At 40.8% G+C, this 20,653-nt stretch overlaps 1 protein-coding gene across 4 annotated transcripts in view; it reads right to left on the reverse strand.

The window, feature by feature from the left end:
* Positions 1–20,653, reverse strand: part of jarid2b (jumonji, AT rich interactive domain 2b) — a 414,508-nt gene that overhangs the window by 198,456 nt on the left and 195,399 nt on the right. For 2 of the 4 annotated variants that reach the window (XM_041183795.1, XM_041183794.1), the window contains exon 3: positions 8,695–8,845. In XM_041183795.1, the coding sequence (XP_041039729.1) occupies positions 8,695–8,845 (151 nt within the window). Of the gene's footprint in view, positions 1–5,470; positions 5,649–8,694; positions 8,846–20,653 lie in introns of those variants that run through there. The other 2 variants (XM_041183797.1, XM_041183796.1) reach the window with 1 other exon arrangement.

The raw sequence follows: 20,653 nt of genomic DNA on the forward strand, positions 1-20,653 counted from the left end.
AGTTGACATTTCGGGTCAATGGCCTTCCATAATAAAAACAGTAAAGATAAAAGCAAAATACTGCGGATGATAGAAATCTGAAATAAAAACAGAAAATGCTAGAAAAACTCAGGTCTGGCAGCATCTGTGGAGAAAGAAACAAAGTTAACGTTTCAAGTCTGTATGACTCTTCTTCCATGATGGACCTGAATGGTAACTCTTTCTGTCACCACAGAAATTGCCTCATATTCCAAATACTTTCTGCATTCTCTGCTTTTATTTCAGATTTCCAGCACCTGCAGTATTTTGCTTCTGTTCAAAAAAAAAGCCATTGGTTATAGGTCACCTTGGGATCTCCCAAGATCATAATCAAACCCCATACCTTTTTAGAATCTCACCTTTTATTACTATGTTGTTCCAGAAAATCTTTGTGCATTTTCCCTACTCTTCCTCATCATTGAAATAAGTGTCATTCATTTGTTCCTGCTTTTCCTTCATTTTGAAAGAATACCCAGTATACACAGTAAATAAACAATGAAAGAAAGTATGTATTTGAAAAGTTCCTCATTGTTCTGCAAAATGTATTTGCTTTCTAACACTCAGTTTTTGTCTCTAAGATAAAGGCAAAATACTGCGGATGCTGGAAATCTGAAACAAAAACAAAAAGTGCTGGAGAAACTCAGGTCTGACAGCATCTGTGGAGAGAAAGACAGAATTAACGTTTCGAGTCCATATGACTCCTCTTCAGAGCTCTGAAGAGTCATACGAGCTTGAAACGTTAACTCTGTCTTTCTCTCCACAGATGCTGTCAGACCTGCTGAGTTTTTCCAGCATTTTTTGTTTTTGACTCAGTTTGCTTCGACTTCCCATTACTTTTTCACCTGACTGTTTATTTAATCAGTCATCATTTCTGCATTTCCATAATATTCCTACTCTTTAAATGGCAACTTAATCACATTGATCTGTTACACTTTTCAAGATCAAAACCTTTGATTTAATTGCACAACTGTGGATTTTTCCCCACAGTTCAAATGAGCAAATATAACATATCATACACCCAACAAGTACATTACATTTTTCTAAAATCCAAGTGACAAAATTGCACACATTGATCTTTGTGTGCCATTTATGGTGACAGTACATTATGCAAAATAACTTGCCCATGTTAGATGTTACATGGGGCCTAAAATGCATTTCAATTAGATAAGTCTTGAGTGTATTTAATACAGTGAAGTAAACAAGACAGACTTATCAGAGCGCAAAGAAAATATTGGCAGATTAGTTTCGGATATTAAGGAAATACAGGTGTTTCACCCTTTATAATACTGCTGCTTTCTCTTTCGTGGACTGATGTTTTGTCAAGGGCAAGTGAATGGACAACAGTGGAGAAGATACTTAAGTGCACATATACAGGAGCCTGATTTTTGGGGCAGTGAGGGGGAATGGACTACATCACCTTGAAATAATGCCTCAAAACAAGAAAAGCTGCAAGCCTGCAATTAACAACCTGTCAAAAGAACATGGGGCCTGCTCGCTGATGCGTAAAATAACGTGCGATGACATTGAGCATGCATCCTGACGACACCGCGCGTCATTCAGATCTTCAGTTTGGCAGGCGCATACCAGAGTCGGCTGCGCACCTGCCGAACTGTCAAAGGCCTATTAAGGTCATTTAAATATCAATTAAACTAATTAAACGGAGCTGCCCATCCAACCTTAAGGTTGGTGGGCAGGCAAAAAGCCCACATGGCCTTCGCATTTAACATGAAACCTCATCGATGGGTGGGATGAGGTTTCATGAAGTGTTTAATAAAAATTCTCATTTAATTTATAAAGTTCATTGACATCTCCCTGCTCATGTGACACTGTCACGAGGGGACGTCTTGAAAAATTTTTTACTTTGGGTTAAAATTTTAAAAAGTCAAACTAATCTCCCCGAGGCAGCTCTGTGCCTCAGAGATTTCTGTGCTCTTTCACACACATGCCCCAACTCAGCCTACTCCCCCCGCCCACACAGGGAGTGCTCAGCACTTCCGGGTGTGCATCATGCTGGGCGGGCCAACATAAAATGGCAGCGCCATGAAGTTTTTTTGGTACTAAATAGGTTAGAAGGCAAAAGGTCAAGTGTCCTTGTGGGGAGACACTCAAAATGTACCACTACATGTATATGAAACATATCATTATCTCTTCTACAGTCATGAATCAAGAATACTCACTCACTGGTTAAACCAATTGTACAGTTGATTTGTACAGCCCAGGAAGATCCTGGGTTTTATCTGCAGTGCTGAGTTAGCTGACCTTAGCTGAGGCATCATTGAATACCACAATTGCTTTACTTACTCTTGTGTCGGGAAGGAGCATGAAGAAGCATGAAAAAGAACAAAGGTTCCAATGCCTGGTCACTATCCAATTACTCCTACAAGTAGTATCCACATGCATCTAGACATATGCTTGGTAGTAAACCTCCAGGCCCAAATTTACCCAACACTCACTGTCAAGAGTCTTAAATGAATAATGTTCATTTGCTCAAAGTATCAGAGGATGACTGTGTCTCAGAAAATAGAATTTAGAAGAGATGGGGAGATTATTAAAGGCAGAAAATACAAATCAACAGTGTGGGATGGTCTAGACTATATTTGTGCACAAGTTCTTTTTAAAGGCCGACTTCCATGGCATCTGCTTATTCAGTTCTGAGCTAAACAGCAGCTGGTTATACAACTTAAATGCTCTCTTACTGCAAATGCACTCTCATAGACACATGCAACTCACCAATATTTCAAAAAGTAGCTGCGAGTCACAGCACTGCACATCAGACCTGTGTAAATAGTTTCTTTTGAGCCATCTGCTGGCTTTCTGTCAGAGTAGCAGTAACAGAATAGTCCACTCAACCCTCAGAGCCCTTTCTGCCATCCTGTTAGATCATGGTTGATCTGTACCTCAACTCCATTTAATTGCTTTTTCATTTCCCCTGATGCCCTTACCTAACAAAAATCAATAGGTTTAGATCTATAGATCTCAGTCTTAAAAGCTCCAATTGTCCCAGAAATCACAGCCTTTTGGGGAGAGCATTCCAGATTTCCACTGCGGTGTGTGTGGAAAAGCCGCTTATTGATTTCACTCCTTAAAGGCCCAGCTCTAATTTTAAGATTATGACCTGTTGTTTTGAAATAGGCACACTGTATCTACTCTATCAAACCTCTTAATCATTTTAAATATACGGATCAGATCACCCCTCAACCTTTTAAGCTCAAAGGAATACAAGCCAAATCTTTGTTGAGCACTAATGTCATAAAGGAGCACATGGAAGGAGCAGATGCAACATGAATGGGCCAAATTCACTTCTGATCCATTGACTGAGACTGGCCGAGACCTGGATCATGAGCAGGAATGACTATATGAGTTTAACGAAATTAATACAGTGGTCATTTATATGTCGGGTGAGTCTTGGGTGTTCTACTTTTTTGGGGGGAGGTGGGGTGTTTTTACCCAAAACACAGGAAGATCTTTACAGCCGAACCTGAGACATTGTAACACCAGTTTTAGAAAACCTTAAAAAGATGCACCTTAATATCAGTGCCTTCTGAGAACTGTTATTCTGCCAGCAAGAGATGAATATCATTCATTAACTGACCATTACTTAACTGTGGAACAGCTAACATTGGAAAAACGTCTATAAACAAAGATATAACCTTTCAAGGGAGGTTACATGATCAGTTTTGTTTTATTAGCCGATTGTTAGGAAAATGGATTCTTTATCACAAATGCTTTTTTGAGGCAGAGAATGTACTGTAATTTGTAAAGATAATTACTGAAAAAAGATGCAAGTGAGAAAAAAGGATGGAAATTAAGACTGAGTAGACTGGATAGTGCCAGTTGAAGACCTAGTATTGGGAGAAATGGAGATTATTCTTTTTACTATTTTGGGGGAATATTGTGTTATCCTGTAAAGAAGGCTGTGCATCTCTGGGTATGTGTAAATAATTTAATTAAGCTAGGCAGAGGTCAGTAGGAGACAGGTTGTCGGGGGGGGGGGGGTGGGGGGGGGGCTTAAAACAGGAAAGGACAGAGATGTTTGGTTTGGAGTACAAGTGAATAGGTTGGATCCAACATTTTGCATTTTTGGATAAGAGTTTGTTTGAATATCAAAGGGAGTCAGAGGTAACAAGAAACATGTTTGCATCTTGCAGGGGTTCCATAGGTAAATAGAACAGGGGTATTATATTTTATTAACCCAAAAGCAAAGACAAGATAGAGACATGAAAAATTTTACTTTTGGTAGGACTGGAGTTTAAAGAGGTGAGAGAGCAATGGAACCTGAGACGAAGTTGGGTGGGTGGGTGTGTGTGTGTGTGTGTGTGTGTTGTGCGGGGGGGGGGTGATATTTTAGAGTTATTGTGGAGCTGAGAGAGATACCTTGTTGAGCTGGAGCTGTTGAGTTGGGAGCTGTTAGCTCTGGGCTGGGAGAAGGTGCCATTTGAACCAGTCATCCAGTCAAGCTAGAAAAGTCTTGGGCTGCAACAAGCAATTTTATTCTGAACTTTGGATTCCATAACAGAGTGGAATAGAGTTACATGACCTGTAACTCTATGCCTCTATTAAAGCTACAGCAGTTTACATTCGATAATATTACTGCATTACTTACAGTTAAACATCTATAAAGGAGTGCTGCCTGGAAGGTGTTTACTTGTGGGTCTAGCCAAACAGAATGTATTTTTGAGGGACTATTTGGAACACTAACCTTAATTGTGGAAATGTAATCTTGTGTGCTTAAATTTGTTTTAATTCTTAATAAAACTTTTACTTTTAATTTTTAAAATCCCACAAGCGTTACTGAACCTCTACTGCTGAAATCAGTATGTCGTCTTCTCATTTTCAGAATACAAAAAAAAGGGTATGGCCCGAAAGCCAAGTTTCCCTCTGGGATTTGGTTTGCATGGTGACTTAACACTGGCTGTGGACATAACAGTATCAACATAAATGCAGTGACAATTGGCCACCTCCTGTGTTGAAAGTTCTATGATGCAATGATAAGCTAGTATTTTAAATAAAACACTGGATATACAAAACATCTAATTAGATTTCTCTCATCAGTCTTACATTGATGTAGATAAAAGGAGCAAATTCAAACATACTGCCTCTTAATTAGCTTTGTCAGCTTTAATTTGCACCTTTTTCTTCCTCCACCTAGAATTGCAAAGTGCGAGTCTCCCAACATCCTATAACCCCATGATCACCGCCACTCTGTTTCCATCTCAGAAGAGCAAACATTCTGGGAAAATACTACCTAGCGATTTAGCTTAGAACAGCCAAACCTCCAAAGAAAACGAGCAATACAAAAAGTGTCTTGGAATAGAGCCACCCTGAAATCTGAAAGACAAATTTTAACCTACACTCTAAGCAGTGCTATTAGTAACTATAAGTATTTAATACATATAAGATAAAGGATGCAAAGAAAATACAATGTTATAGTCATTCAGACAGTTAAGCTTACTTAGTGCACCTGTGCATTGCACTTCCCAAGCAGTAGTTCAAGGGTATCCAGAGTTTTCTAGAGCTGAGAAGGAAATGGAGCATGTAATTACGTTGGTTTACACAGAATTTACACAGAATAAAGTCAATCAGTCCAATTAGTCTATGCTGGTTTATGCTCCACATGAACATCGACTCATCCCAACTTCTTCAAATCCAATCAGTATAACCTGCTGTTCCACGTTTCCTTATATTTGTATCCAGCTACGCTACTCACCTCAACTATTCCTTGTCACAACAATTTCCACATTCTAACCACTAAAGAATTCAGGAGGAACCTCTTTTCACAATTAATTCATTAGTGACTAACTATTTATGACCCCTAATCTAGGGCTACTGCACAACTCCTAGCCCACTAAATGCAGGCCTCTAGTGAAGAATCATACCCACTGCAAAAGAATTTAGTGCGTAAAAATGAAAAGCGTGGGTGGGTGGAAAGATGACAGCAACACAAAAAAAAATTCCATAAAAGGCAAGTTGAAGACGACATTACTCAGTGTGATATTGAGCCAACCAGACTACGGAAAGGATGATTTCAAAGCATTATCAGTGACCTTTCCAGCTGGGTCACCGGGTATTGATCAGGGTGACTAATTTACTTTTAAATTCTCTACCCATATTCCCCTAATCCAAGTGCGTTGGAACCAATTATAATTACAGAACTATTTCCACTTGAAGCATTCTGCAATATAAAGCAGGAATTAAACTAAAGATGGCTGTAGCAATGTGCTCCAGCTGCTACACAAGCATAGGCCTTTCGGTGACTGAATCAGGTGCCTCACTGTCTCAGTTTAAACATCCGTCACAATCTCTCATTCATATTATAAAAAAAACTCTCATCCTCCATTTTTAATAGTTTTGAACTGAAATGATATTTCAACCAATGATAATTTTGTTCTATTTAATATAATTTAAGAGTTCCAGATTTAAGAAAACAATATTGTTGCAATTCAACAGCTGCCAATGTCCAATCAATTCCAATTAACAGCAGAGGCATTAAAGGAGGAAAAATCAGAGGGCTCAATGTTGAACCGTGCTATCTCTATCCTCTTCCTTCACCACCTTCCCCCCCAGGCAAAACCAGAAAGGTGCACTGGAAATGCCCAGAGCAAAAAGCAGTGGCATTTCACAAGTCATACTGTTCAGAATCACACTGCAATTGTGTCACCACCACCATTATCTCCCACTACCTGCAACCCCACCCCCACCGCCCCCCCCCCCAAACCCGAAAACACCCAAGCATTTTAATATTTTACTAAAATCACTTTAGGCACTATAGGTTATCTTCCCTTCTCACATCTACTAACTATAAATACCTCCCTTCATCCAAGGCAATTTCTGACCTTGTCACAGACAGCTGTGGAGAATATAACAATTTCATATAATGAAACCAGGCAACTTTCTTCATTTTAATTTAATGAGCCATTTATCTCTGTGGACAAGCTAGAATATTTCTAGTATTGAGACTGTACACTATCGCTTCCTATTTTATTCCAGACTGTATAATATTATGCCACCATTGAAAATGCTCTTTACTTTTTACTCTACACATACAGCCCTAAACACTACTTGGCCTCAAGAGGGATCAGGATCAGTATAAGAGGAGAGGGTTCAGTGTAAGGGGACCAAGATGATACCATGTGTAAGGAATCTGAGTTATGAGGAAAGACTAAGGAAGTTGAGCCTGTCCTCATTGGAAAAGAGAGCACTTCAACATGACCTAATGGAAGAAAGTCCATGAGAAATTTTCAAAAATTCTACAAGGTCATTGATAATGATCCATTAATTCCACTGATAACAGTTTTGAAACCAAAGGACTAGTACACATAACAAATTAATCTTCTGGAAATCAGGTAAAGAGAGAGAAGAGAAATAATCCAGATGCAACTTGCCAGTCACCCTTTTGTTACATAGGCAGAGGTGACAGCCAATTTTGCAGTAAGTCCCATAAACTGTAAAAGGACATTAACCACCACTTATTTGGTTTCAGTGGTGTTTGGTTGAATCCAGAATGATGGCCAGGACACTATTATCAATGCTTTCCTTTGAACAGTATCTTGGGATCTTTTAAGTCCATTGGAATAGGCATGTTTAGCATACCCACAGGAATATGGCACTTCCAACAATTCAGCAGTCCCTCAGCAATGCACTGAAGGGTCAACCCAGATTGTGCGCTCAATTCCTGGAGTAGAGCATGAACCTACAACCTTCTGAAAGAAAGAGTGCTACCAATTGATTTCAGCTAACAAAGTTTAAATGACAACTTGATGTATTTCTGGAAAAGAAGGGACAGGTGGACAAGCGGGAGTGCAATCATCTAAAAATGCAAGACAAAATATTGCTAATATTCTTATCTCAAACTACTCACACACATTACTTAATTGCATGTGTCTTACCTAAATTCTGACTTCTTTCAGTGATAACCTGTCAATTATTTACTGCTAGTAAGTTACACTTTAAAAAAAAATATTAGTTCACTCTTTCACTTTTGCATAAAATGGAAGCATCAAGCCAAGTACTTTAAGTAGAATGAATAATTGCCATTATCATTCTCCTGAACTCTTCTCATGGGCACAGTCAAATTTCTTGACCCCAAGGCAAAAATGTGACAATGCCCCTATAAACTGTGTTATAAAATTTGCCCAGTTGCATCAAAGGCATACAATATTTGTATTTCAGAAGTTAAATCTGTCATTTTTAAAAACTCAACAATTTCTTTGCCTCAGTGGTAGAACGGCCTAATCCAAGAGGATGCAAGCATTTGGCTTTGTGGGCCACAAGGAGATATTCCAGAGAGCCTCGGGGCCATATTTAGAGTTTAAATCCATGTTCCAGTAATTTGCATACCTTCCCACTTGATGATACCAACAAATCTCAAATTTTGAGGTTCCGCTTTAGGATTTTGCCAAAGGCACAAAGTGCGGGACAAGAAATGAGCCCTCCCAGATCAAAAAAATTCAATCGTGATGAATAGGAAACATGAAAACTTTCTTGGCTCTAGGGGCTGAAGTTTGGGCACCTATATTTAAGAGAAGGGCTCCGCTACAGTCAATGATACTCCATCTAGCAATCAGAAGAACATTTTTGAAAGTATTTTAAAATTGAAGAAAACTATGATCTTTAAAACTTAAGGATCACTTCACTTTTCCATCAAACAAGACCAACAAACATCAAGGGAGCACTAACCTCTTTCTTACTGGCCCATCTTCATTTTCTGATGAGCTTGCATCATTTCCATCTCCTTTCTGTGAAGTGTGAGACCCATCCTCTTTCCCATTTTCAACTGCTGCCTCAGGTGACAGTATCGAGCCATTTGAGGAACCATTGCTGAGAGAACCTGCATGGTTAAAAGTCCGTAGCATCAGTAAACAGTGTTAACAACCTACAGATGGTTATTTATAAAAATATATCATTCACTGCTTTGCACAGTGGCAGCTTTTGCTCAGTTTTCAAAAAGGACACTTACAAAAATCACATGTTGATGAAGGTCTTGCCCCTTTATATGCGCTTACTGATACAGCAGTTTTACATACTTGAGGATCAGTGGTCAAGCAATGATAGAACAGGGTAACCTGTTTTTTCTAGGGCTTTATTGGTTCATTTCACTTTTGGCCAGTGGTCTATTCCCACCTTATCTCCAGTATCTGCTTGCCTATGCTATATTGTTGGTGAGGGGAGTCTCAATGTTTAGGCCTCCTCCATGTGAAAGGTCTTGGTACTTCTTGATCTGTATACAGGGTCATACAGTCCCAATGCAAAACACCCAAGAAGGCAAGGAAGCATTCTAGATTCATTTGGAGGGAGGCCTTTTCTGGATCTGTCACCACAATGGTAGCTGTAACTTAAGGTGAGCCCATTAGGATAATGGGGAGGTACTCTAACTGGCTAGATGCAACCAGTGAAACCTCGCATTGATCTCTGTTGGAGCCTTAACTATTGGCCATCTTTATCAATGACTTAGATAATGGGATAGAAAACCACATATCTAAATTTGATGAAGGCATTGCTAAATTCAGCAAATGGGTAAAACTGGCACATAGATTTCAATGTAGGCAAATCTAAGGTCATTCACTTTAGACCTAAAAATGACAGAACAGGATTTTTCCTAAGTGGTAAAAAGCTGGAAACTAGGTCTAACTAGGTGGGGGTCCAAAGAAATTTGAGGATCCTTAAAATGTCATCAACAGGTACAGATAATAATCAAAAAGGTTAATGGTTGTCTGGTATTTTTAGCTAGAGGACTAGAAGTGGGTAGAAGTCATGCTTGTTACACAAAGTCCTGATTATTTTGCACCTGGAGTACTGACAGCAGTTCTGGGCACCACATCTCAGGAAGGATATAATGGGCTTGGAGGGAGTGCAGCTTAAACTTTGTCAGGATGATATCTGGACACCAAGGGTTAAATTATGATGAAAGATTAAACAGACATGTATTCCTTGGAATTTAGAAGGTTAAGGGATGATTTGATCAAGTCTTCAAGATATTAAATTATCCACCCTATCACGGGGAGGTTGTGGAAATATTACAGGACGAGTAATCTAGAGGCCCAGGCTAATGCTCTGGGAACATGAGTTCAAATCACACTACAGCAGCTGGAGGAGTTTAAATCCAATTAATAAATCTGGAATTAAAAGCTAGACTGATGGTGACCACAACTGTCATAGAAACCCATCCGGGTCATTAATGTCCTTTAGGGAAGGAAATCTGCCATCCTTACCTGGTCTGGCCTACATGTGACTACAGATCCACAACAATGTGGCTGACTCTTAAATGCCCACTGAAATGACCTAGCAAATCACTCCATTGCATCAAACCGCTACAAAGTACGGAAAAAAGTAATGAAACCAGAAGCGGGACCATCCGGCATCAACCTAGGCAGACAATGGCAAGCCCAGCCCTGTCAACCCTGCAAAGTCTTCCTTACTAATATCAGGGGGGCTTGTGCCAAAATTGGGAGAGCTGCCCCACAGTTTAGTCAAGCATGACCTGGTCATGCTCATGGAATCATACCAGATACGACCATCACCATCCCTGGGTATATCTTGTCCCACTGACAGGGCAGACACACCAGAGGAGGCAGTAAAGTGATATACAGTCGGGCAAGAGTTGCCCTTGGAGTCCTCAACATCAACTGAATCCCATGAAATCTCATGCCATCGGGTCAAACATGAGCAAGGAAACTTCCTCCTTACAACCTACTGCACCCCCTCAGCTGATGAATTAGTGCTCCTCCATGTTGAACACCAACTGAAAGAAGCACTGGGGGTGGCAAACGCGCAGAATATACTCTGGGTGGGAGGCTTCAATTAGCACCACGACTGACTGAGCTGGCCAAGTTCCAAGGACACAGACGTTGGACTGGGTGTGCGACAGGTGGTGAGGGAACCAAGGGGGAGAAACCTACTCGGTCTTGTCTTCACCAATCTACCTGTCACTGATGCATTATCCATGACAGTCACAGAATCACTATCTTTACAGTGCAGGAGGAAGCCATTCAGCCCATCGAGTATACCCTGGCTCTCTGAAAGAGCATTCCACTTAGTCCCACTCCCTTGCTTTATCCCTGTAACCTTGCGCATTATTTCTTTTCAGGTAGCAATCCAATTTCCTTTTGAAAAGCTCAATTGAACTTGCCTCTACCACTCTTTCAGGAAGCTTGTTCCAGACTCCAACCACCCTCTGAGTGAAAAAAATTTTTCCTTACATCACATTTACTCCTTTTGCCAATTATTCTGAATCTGTTTCCTCTACTCCTTGATGCTCTCTAGATTGGGAACAGTTTCCTACTATTTATCCTGCCCATACCTCTCAGGACCTTGAATACCTCTATCAAGTCTTAAGTCTCCTCTCAGCCTTCTTTCCTCCAAAGAGTGTCCGAACCTCTCCAATCTATCCTCATAGCTATAGTTCTTTATCCCTGGAATCATTCTTGTGAATCTCCTCAGTACTATCTCCAATGCCTTCATATTCTGGAAATGGGCGCAGTACTCCAGACGAGGCCTAACTTGTTTCTTATACAAGTCCAACATGACCTCCTTACTCTTGTACTCAATGTCCCTATTAATAAAGCCTAAGATGCTACATGCTTTATTAACTGCTCTCAACATGCCTTGTCATATTCAATGTACATAGACACCGAGGTTCCTCTGCTCCTGCACCCCCTTTAGAGTCTCTCCCTTTATTTTATACTGTCTCACCATTTTCTTTTAGCCAAAATGGATCACTTCACACTTCTCTGCATTGAAGCTCATCTGCCATTTGTCTGCCCAATTTACCAACATGTCTCTGTCCTTTTGAAGTTCAAGTCTATCCTCATCACAGTTGACATTTCTAATCTTCATATCATTTGCAAGTATTGGTAGAAGTGACCACCATACAGCCCTTGTGGAGATAATGCCCCACCTTCACACTGAGGACATCCTCCATTGTGTTGCGTGGCCCTGCCATACTAGATGGAATAGATTTCAAACAGATCTAGCAACTCAAAACTGGGCATCCATGAGGTGCTGTGGCTCATCAGCAGCAGAATTGTATTCAAATATAATCTGTAAGCTCTTGGCCCAGCACATTCCCCCACTTAACCATTACCATCAAGCCAGGGGGTCAGTTCTGGTTCAAAGAAGAGTGGAGGGCATGCCAGGAGCAGCACCAAAAATGAGGTCCCAACACAGGACTAATGAGCCAAACACAGGACTATTTGGAGTGTCAAACAGCGAACGCAGCATGCAATAGACAGAGCTAAATGATCCCACAACCAATGGATCAGAACTAAGCTCTGCAGTCCTGCCAAATTCAGTCACGAATGGCTATGGACAATTAAGCAACTAACGAGAGGCGGCGCCACAAATATCCCCATCCTCAATGATGGGGGAGCCCAATACATCAGTACAAAAGGCAAGGCTGAAGTACTTGCAACCACCTTCAGCCAGAAGTGCCAAGTGAATGATACATCTCGGCCTCCTCCTAAAGCTTCTAGCATCACAGATGCCAGTCTTCAGCCAATTCAATTCATTCCGCATGATATCAAGAAATAGCTGAAGGCACTGGATATGGCAAAGGCTATGGACCCTGAAAACATTCCAGTAATAGTGCTCGAGACTTGTACTCCAGAACTAACTACACCCCTAGTCAAGCTATTCTACTACAGCTACAACACTGGCATCTACCTAGCAATGTGAAAATTGCCAGGTATGTCCTGTCCACAAAAAGCAAGATGAAGCCAACCCAGCCAATTACCGCCCCATCAGTCTATTCTTTGTTATCAGCAAAATGATAGAAGGTGTCGTCGACAGTGCTATCAAATGTCAGTGACTCATCAATAATCTGCTTAGTGACGTTCAGTTTGGGTTCCACTAGGGTCACTCAGCTCCTAACTTCATTATAGCCTTTGCCCAAACATGTGCAAAAGAGCTGAACTCCAGAGGTGAGGTAAGTGACTGCCCTTGTCACCAAAGCAGCATTTAACTGAGCATGGCATCAAGCCCTAGAAAACTGGAGTAAACAGGAATCGGGGGAAAACACTCCACTGGTTGGAGTCATGCCTAGCACAAAGGAAGGAGTTTGGTTGTTGGAGTTCAATCATCTCAGTCCTGGGACGTTGCTGCAGGAGTTTCACAGGGGAGTGCCCTAGGCCCAACCATCTTCAGCTGCTTCATTGACCTTCCTGCCATCATAAGGTCAGAAATGGGACTGTTTGCGGATGATTGCAGATTGCACAATGTTCAGCACTATTCATGGCTCCTCAGGTACAGAAGGAGTCCACACCCATATACAGCAAGGCCTGGACAATATTCAGGCTTGGGCTGATAAGTGGCAAGTAACATTCACGTCATACAAGTGCTGGGCAATGACCATCTCCAACAAAAGAGAATCTAACCATCTCCTCTTGACAATCAATGGCATTATCATCCCACATTGCCCTTGAGAAGGCAGTGGTGGTCTTGAACTGTTTGAAGTCCATGTTTTGTCAGAATGCTCGGAGTGCTGTTGGGGACATTAGGAACATTAAGGAAATATATAAAAGTGCACACCTTCAACTCCAAACAAAAAAACAAATTGTGTTTCATCATATCTCTGCAATTGATGTCTCATCCAGTCCAAACATTTGTAGTCAATGTTTTGATTGAGAATACCACCACCACTCTAAACATATATAGTAAAATACAACAGTTTTAAAACCGCAAGAGCATCAACAGCAAAAAAAAAATGGAAACTCAGTGCTATCCTTTGAATCAGCGAGAAAATCACTGAGGAGTTTCACCACAGTCATGGATAAAGCACCAAAATGCTACCTAAAAAACAAAATCCATGATGATGATCAGATCCATCACTGATTGGCATATCGGAAAGGTTGACTTGTCTCAACTAAAATGGTCCCTTGAAACACAGGTTTAGATTTTCTGACCTGCATTACTTCAGTGCTGGCAGTAACCCATTCATTTTGAATGGATTGGCATTATTATTTTAAGACACTGACCGCAATAGAGATGGAGACACAGCATTAAATTAATGTCAGCTAGAAAATCTAAGCTTCAGACTATATCCCATATATCCAGGCTCACTGAGTATACATCAAGTGAGGCTTGAATTGGCACAGCGATGCTGAAAAAAAATTGCCACAACATTGAAGAATGGGAAGTCAAGTTTGTATTTTTAAAAAATCATGCCAGAAACAGGAGGTGAGCACAATAACCAAGGCTGTGTCATTCTCCATGACATACACAGCCAACATGAACTCAGATTCATCTGACTCTAAACAACTGGGATGCTTCCCCAAGTGATAAGCAAACCGCAAGAAATCAAATGACCCATTCAAGGATTAAAGGATCCCAAACAGGTTGCGAAGTGGATCAAATTCAATGATTTAATCTTTGGATTTGTAATGAAATCATAGAAATATATAGCACACAAGCACATTTGACTGTATCCGTGCTGGTTGTTTGCTAGAAAATTAAAAATAGCATCTCGAACAATGTGTCAATCACTCTGCATTACTAGTGTCAGTCTACATTCGAGTGTTGGGTTTGGGTTTAAACCCACAACCTTCCAATTCAGAGACAAGAGTCCCCCAAGTGAGCCAAACGTAGATTCCTGTCTAGCCAGGCTAGAGGGACAAGAGATACGGAGCAGACTATTCATTTTTTTTTTTTGCAGCCACTCAACAAATTAAAGACGATACATTTCCAATTATCCAAGTATGTGTTTAACAACAGGATCTATGTTTTTAAAAAATCTATTGAGCATCTTGCATTCCATCAACTGTAAGATGGGTATCCAGGCACATGGCTGAGAAGTTTGCTAGATTTTTTTTTCAAAGGCAGAAACATGAGCTGTTACTGATTCTATTTCACTTGTCACTTCCTGAGCATTTTGTAACCAGCAACAAAAGGAAAAAATGGTGGACTTTCCAACTGATTTTCCCAAGTTTCCAGCAAATCAACAAGTTATGTAGTTAGTTTGTGTGTGGTTATTCTACCACATTACCAACAGCCTGATTTTGACAAATAAGACTGTAAACTGTGCTGCTACTGACTCCAGGAGCCACACACACTACCATTGAGCCCCCAAAGATAAAATAAACAGAACTGGCCATGTTTTCTAACTGCCAGCAATTCAGTCTTTATGTACAGGTCTGGAAAATGGTTTTGCCCTCATGGCCTTTAGAGACCCTCTTTAACAACTGGAAAGTGGTATGGATACAAACACAACTTATGGGAGATGTTTTAGGTCTATTAGGGACGCTGCGCAATCAGCCCCAGGATATAAACAGAGAGGTTTCTACAGCACTCGGGAGACTGCACCAGCAACTGGGGGGGGTGCCGAAGCTTGGAAAGTAGGGCGAAAGAATCATTCTAATTGTTAACTGGTTTTGCTCGTCATATTGAAAGGATGAACAAGCCCAGGAGGGAGGTTAGACAGGCTGTTGCACTCAGAATTTAAAGAAATGCTCTTGTTAAGGCATGGTCAAATGCATAAAAAAGAATTCAGACTGCAGTTAAACCTGAACAACTTGAAGTGCATTACCTGATGGGTAATGTAAATTAAATGGTCATTTGAAGAGAGCTTTCATTCTGATGTAAACTGTCACATGATTACGTAAAAATAATAAATCAATAAACAGTATAGAAGCCTTTCAATATAATTCTTCTGTTGCAATTTACATAGCAACGGCAAATTAAGAATCCTCCTTCCCTCAAGAGCCTGTAGGGCCTTCTTGGAATGGTTGATCCCTGATGTTTTTCCTTATCAGTACCTATCTTAATATTCAGTCCAGAGGAACTAGAGAAACTTGCAGCACAGAAAGCAACCATTTGACCCATTGTAACAATGTTAAGCTTTACTGAATTAGTGTAAAACTAATCTCACCACCCCACTCACCACACAGCCTTGCATCTTCCTGTGGCTTATTTATCGGATATTTCTTTATAAAAAAATTGCCATTGTATCTGCCTCAACAACATCCTGTGACAAATTGTTCCAAGTTCTAACAACTCCCCTAATTTCTTAACTTCTTTAAGTGGTGAATTCAAATTGATGATCCCTCTCGTCACATAATCCCCAATCAGAGGGAATTGTTTTGCCATAGCGCCATTTCCCCCTCAACCAAATCAAGGAAAACTGTTTTTCCATAGCATCCTCCCTCCCCACAACCGAATCAGTGGAAATCGTTTATCCATCCATAGCATCCTCTCTCCCCCCAACCAAAGCAGGGGAAATTTTTTCCCTAGTTCTCCCCCTCTCCCCAAATAAAGATGCTTCAGAGTGGTTAAAAACTACTATTGGATCTCCTCTTGGCCTTCTCTGACTCAGAGAAACAATCTTAATATCCCCATCTTTACATAACCTCTTTGATTAGTAGGTCCGTGCCTTCACAACTCAGAGTAAAGAGTCTGAGCCACACAGACAAGGAAAGCTCTCAATTCAATATCTCATGAAACATATTATCTCAGCAGTTCCGCTACAATGTGAGCAAGACAATTGGCACTTTTTTCCCAAATTTCCCTATTTTCCCCTGTAAATCAGCCTGGGCTCCTGCATCTATCCATCATCTAGTGACTATTGCCACAAAAATTCAAATGTAGATATCTAGTATGGATGCCAGCTGGTTCAGCTATGATGGCTTCTATCATCAAATAAATAGCCTCACCCACCAGAATCACCAAAAATATTGGTGACTGGGTGAAACAGCAACCAAAGAATTTTTCAGGAGAGCGCTAGGAGGTTGAGGGTGGGAGGGATATAGGCAAGAGAACAAGACGTAGTAAGTAAATTCAATTTAATTTGGGAAAGGCAATAATACTGTGCTATATACATAAAAAATACAGCAGCACAAAGTGAATACATCTCCTTAATAATCTGAATGCCAGTGAAGATAGTGAATTGACTCAACCAAACAATGAACTAAAATTTCATTGAATACATCAACACCCATGGCACCTTTTAAATTGTTTCACCCTTCATGTAGCCCTGGACACTGGAAAATTGAATGCTCACGCATCAGATCGTCAGAGGAATTTACAGAAATGCCCTATCGTACCTCCGAATAAGTTGTGTTTCAGAATTGCTATAATCTCATATCTTCAGAAAGGACTGCAGAGGTACCACAACAGATTTTTCTTAACCTAGGATGTTTATATAAGTCCAGGATTCTGACATTTCCTGTTTCAAATGCTATGTATGTCGACAGCCAAAAAGACAAACAGCCCCAAAACTGAAACAGAAGGGAAAATTTCCTGAAACACCATCACTGATTGTGGAACCCCCCATCCCAACAATGTAACATTCCTCTTCTTGATGGTGAGGTTTCATCTTGTATAATGTTACATGGGGACAGTTTTTTTTTAGAAAAAGGAATAGGATGGGCTGACTTTCTGCTGCAGGATTTATTGAAAAACAAATTAGTCCATGGCATTTGTTTTAAATGGTGGAAGGAGAGAGCGAGATCATTTTTTTTCTCGAGTACATGCGGCTCAAGAAAATTGGCTGAGGAACAAAACTGCTCTAAAGGGTTAAACAAAGAACGTTAACACAAAAGACAAGGTTAGTACTTCAAATACTGCATTAACAATGTTCAGTCACTGCTCACCATAAGAATCATATGTTTCTCTGCCATAAGTGTGAACCGCAGTACGCAAGATTAAAATCTGGGAGACAAAGTCAACAGAACACAATGCCACACACATGAAAATACAGCAGTGCATAACACATCCATGAAGATGAACATCAATGGAGACAGTGAGCTGGTTCAGCTGCAAGCTAAGAATGAGTTAAATGCACATACACCAGCAGCAGTCAAAAGCAACATAATATCTAGAGAGAATGCTGCACAAGCATTCAAGCCATTATTGACGGAATTACTGCTGAAGTCATGTCTACTGTGAGCACTGCTTTAGCGGACCTATACAAGCTAATATCCTTTAAGATCATAAAATACATCAACAATGGTGTTTTAACAGTACACTGCCCTTCCTGACATCCTTGATCAGCAATCTATATTTTCTCCTAGATCGTGCACCTTGGACTGTAGTAGAGGGCAGGTGGTGGACAGCAGACATCGTCACAGCCTCTGCCGATGGCATTTCCTGGCTTGTTTAGTGAGCCACTAAAGCAGAATTCAAGATGAGCCCCCCGTTGATTTCCACTTCCATCAGCCTGATTCTTCACTGCTGTTGAATGCCGCACCACATGACCCAGGTGAGCTAAGCAACTCACTGGCTTAAGGAATCCAAAGTGCAAATGCAAACAGAGGCTTGGATTTTTTTTTAAAAAGCCCAAGCAAGCTCTTCCGGTCCGAGACAGGCTACAATTTAACTGAATTAGCTGTAAGCACTTTAGGAATTTAAGGAAACACACAGATTTAAACTATAGTTTAAACAAAAGGCATATTTACTGCCAATTAGTACACAGGCTTGCCAGACAAGCCTTTGAGAATTGCATCCTTTACATGTCAAGCAAACATCTGCTGTGGCTCAGCCTGAAAAGACTCACGTGATCACTGCACTGCTTCAATTTAGCAGGGAAATTTGTTAGCAGCACTCCCACAAATTAAAGCTGTAGTTTCTCCCTCTTTGCTTCACTATTGTAACTTGGCTTAAGCATTGCTTTTTAAGGCTCCTGTATTCCTTTTCCAACAATCTAGAGTTATTTAACCAAAAGTATTTATACTCAAGTATTCCAGCAATCCAAAAACATAGCAAAATACTTCCGAATGACCCCTAAAGTATTAGCTAAGACAGAAATATAATCATACTCATAATTAGATTCTGAGGTGATCATGCAAATGAGAAATCAGTTTTGCCCAATTAACAGAAAATAAATGAGTAGTTGCAAATGCAGTAGGTTTCAGATTCTTTTGTGCATTGCCCAGGTAAGGTTTAAAAATGTAAAAGTGCAGACCAGCTGGCGCCAACCCTAGCTCTCTCTTTTTGTATACATGGACATGCTGTACCTTGTAATGGCAGCACAGAGTTTGTCCTCGTGTCCTCCCATATTCCCAAGTTGGCAACTGTAACCAAACTGCCTGGCAGGGAACCAAGCAAGGCCACAAAAACTTCTCCAGAGCAAAAACAAACCCACACACTGCTCACAAATGCCTCCTCGCAGCCAGTTCAATAAGGCATGGCACTGCAGGAGGTTAGACACCTTCAGAGCCAGAAAATAGAAATGATGGAGGTGGGCCATAAGACGATGGGAGGAAAATTTTCAAAATTGATAAAGGGATTTTGGAAGGGAGGGATGCTTTAAAAGGACAATGGTGTAGGAGTTATTGGCCAATTTTTTATTTTCACCCAGAATACCACAAATCTATTTGACGCCACCTTCTGACGAGCTCCTTTTCCACAGAACAGCAGAAAAAATTATGCCCACCTTCTTTACTAGGATAAGCAGATGGATGGGTGCAGGGAGCAATAAAGGAGGTGCTCTTCCTGTGCCAACTACAGGGCTAATTATTCCTCTACCCTGCCCAGCAACGCTTAGATCAATAACAGCATTCTTTCTCAGCTCAGCATAAAGCAGAGCTCAAACCAAGGACCTCCCTGGTTTGTATGGCTCAGTGCCACAAGATAATGGAAAAGAAAAGATTGTTCTTAAACATATTCATTTATGAATTTAAAGATAAAAATCTCCACAAACCTTTGCAACACTGTATGAAGCTGGAAGACTCAACATGCTAAAGAATTTATTTTCCTAACAACAGATTTCCTGATTACTAGCTAAATAAATACTGCAAGCAGAGGGAAAAATTAGGCAGACAAATAAGAACACTAAATGACTTCACTCAATATTATTCTCCTTACTCAAAAAGTATCTACCATTATCTCTGTTATAACAAAAGTTATTTATTTACAACAACAACCTATATTTTTACATAGCCTAAACCAAACATCCCAAATTGCATTGTAAAACAAAGAAAGAGACCAAGCTACACATGATGATGTTAATTCAAAACCAAAAAAGCTTGGTCAAAGAGGTTTTAAGGAATGTTTTAGAGGAGAACAGCAGAGTAGAAAGGCGGAAGGATGCAGGGAAAGCGCTCTAGTGCTTGGGGCCTAGACAATTGACGGTATGGCCAATGGCGGAACAATTAAAATTGAGGATTCACCAGAGGCCTGAATTCAAGGAGCACAGATATCTCAGACATTTGAGAAGCTGGAGTGATACAGAAATAGAGAGGGGTTGAAAACAAAAAAAAAATTATAATGTGAGGACCGGGAGCAAATGTAGGTCAGTGAGCACCAGGGTGATAGAAGAATGAGGCCTGGTGAGGGTTTGAACAAGAACAGCGTTATGGACGACCTCAAGTTGACAGTGTCTAAATGCTAAACTGAGTGACCAGACGTGCAAATACATACGTGAAAGTAAAAAGCCTGAGAGCTGGAGGGCACTGCTGAGAGCGGGGATGGGTTAGGGAGAGGGAGGGGGCACTGCTGGGGTGAGGGCGGGGGGGGGGGGGGGGGGGGGGGGGGGGGGGGGGGGGGGGGGGGGGGGGTGAAGGAAAGGGATCGTCTGGGAGCTGAATGGGAGGTGGGAGAATGAGGGAGGGTGTCAAGGAGGGGAGGGCATAAACTGGGCCTAACTCGAGGCTGATCTCAATGCTTAGGGAACTTGAACCACTTTGAAGCCTCAGATAAGACAAGTGTGCAG

This window comes from Carcharodon carcharias, chromosome 3 (genome assembly GCF_017639515.1).
Source record: "Carcharodon carcharias isolate sCarCar2 chromosome 3, sCarCar2.pri, whole genome shotgun sequence".
Taxonomy (NCBI): domain Eukaryota; kingdom Metazoa; phylum Chordata; class Chondrichthyes; order Lamniformes; family Lamnidae; genus Carcharodon; species Carcharodon carcharias.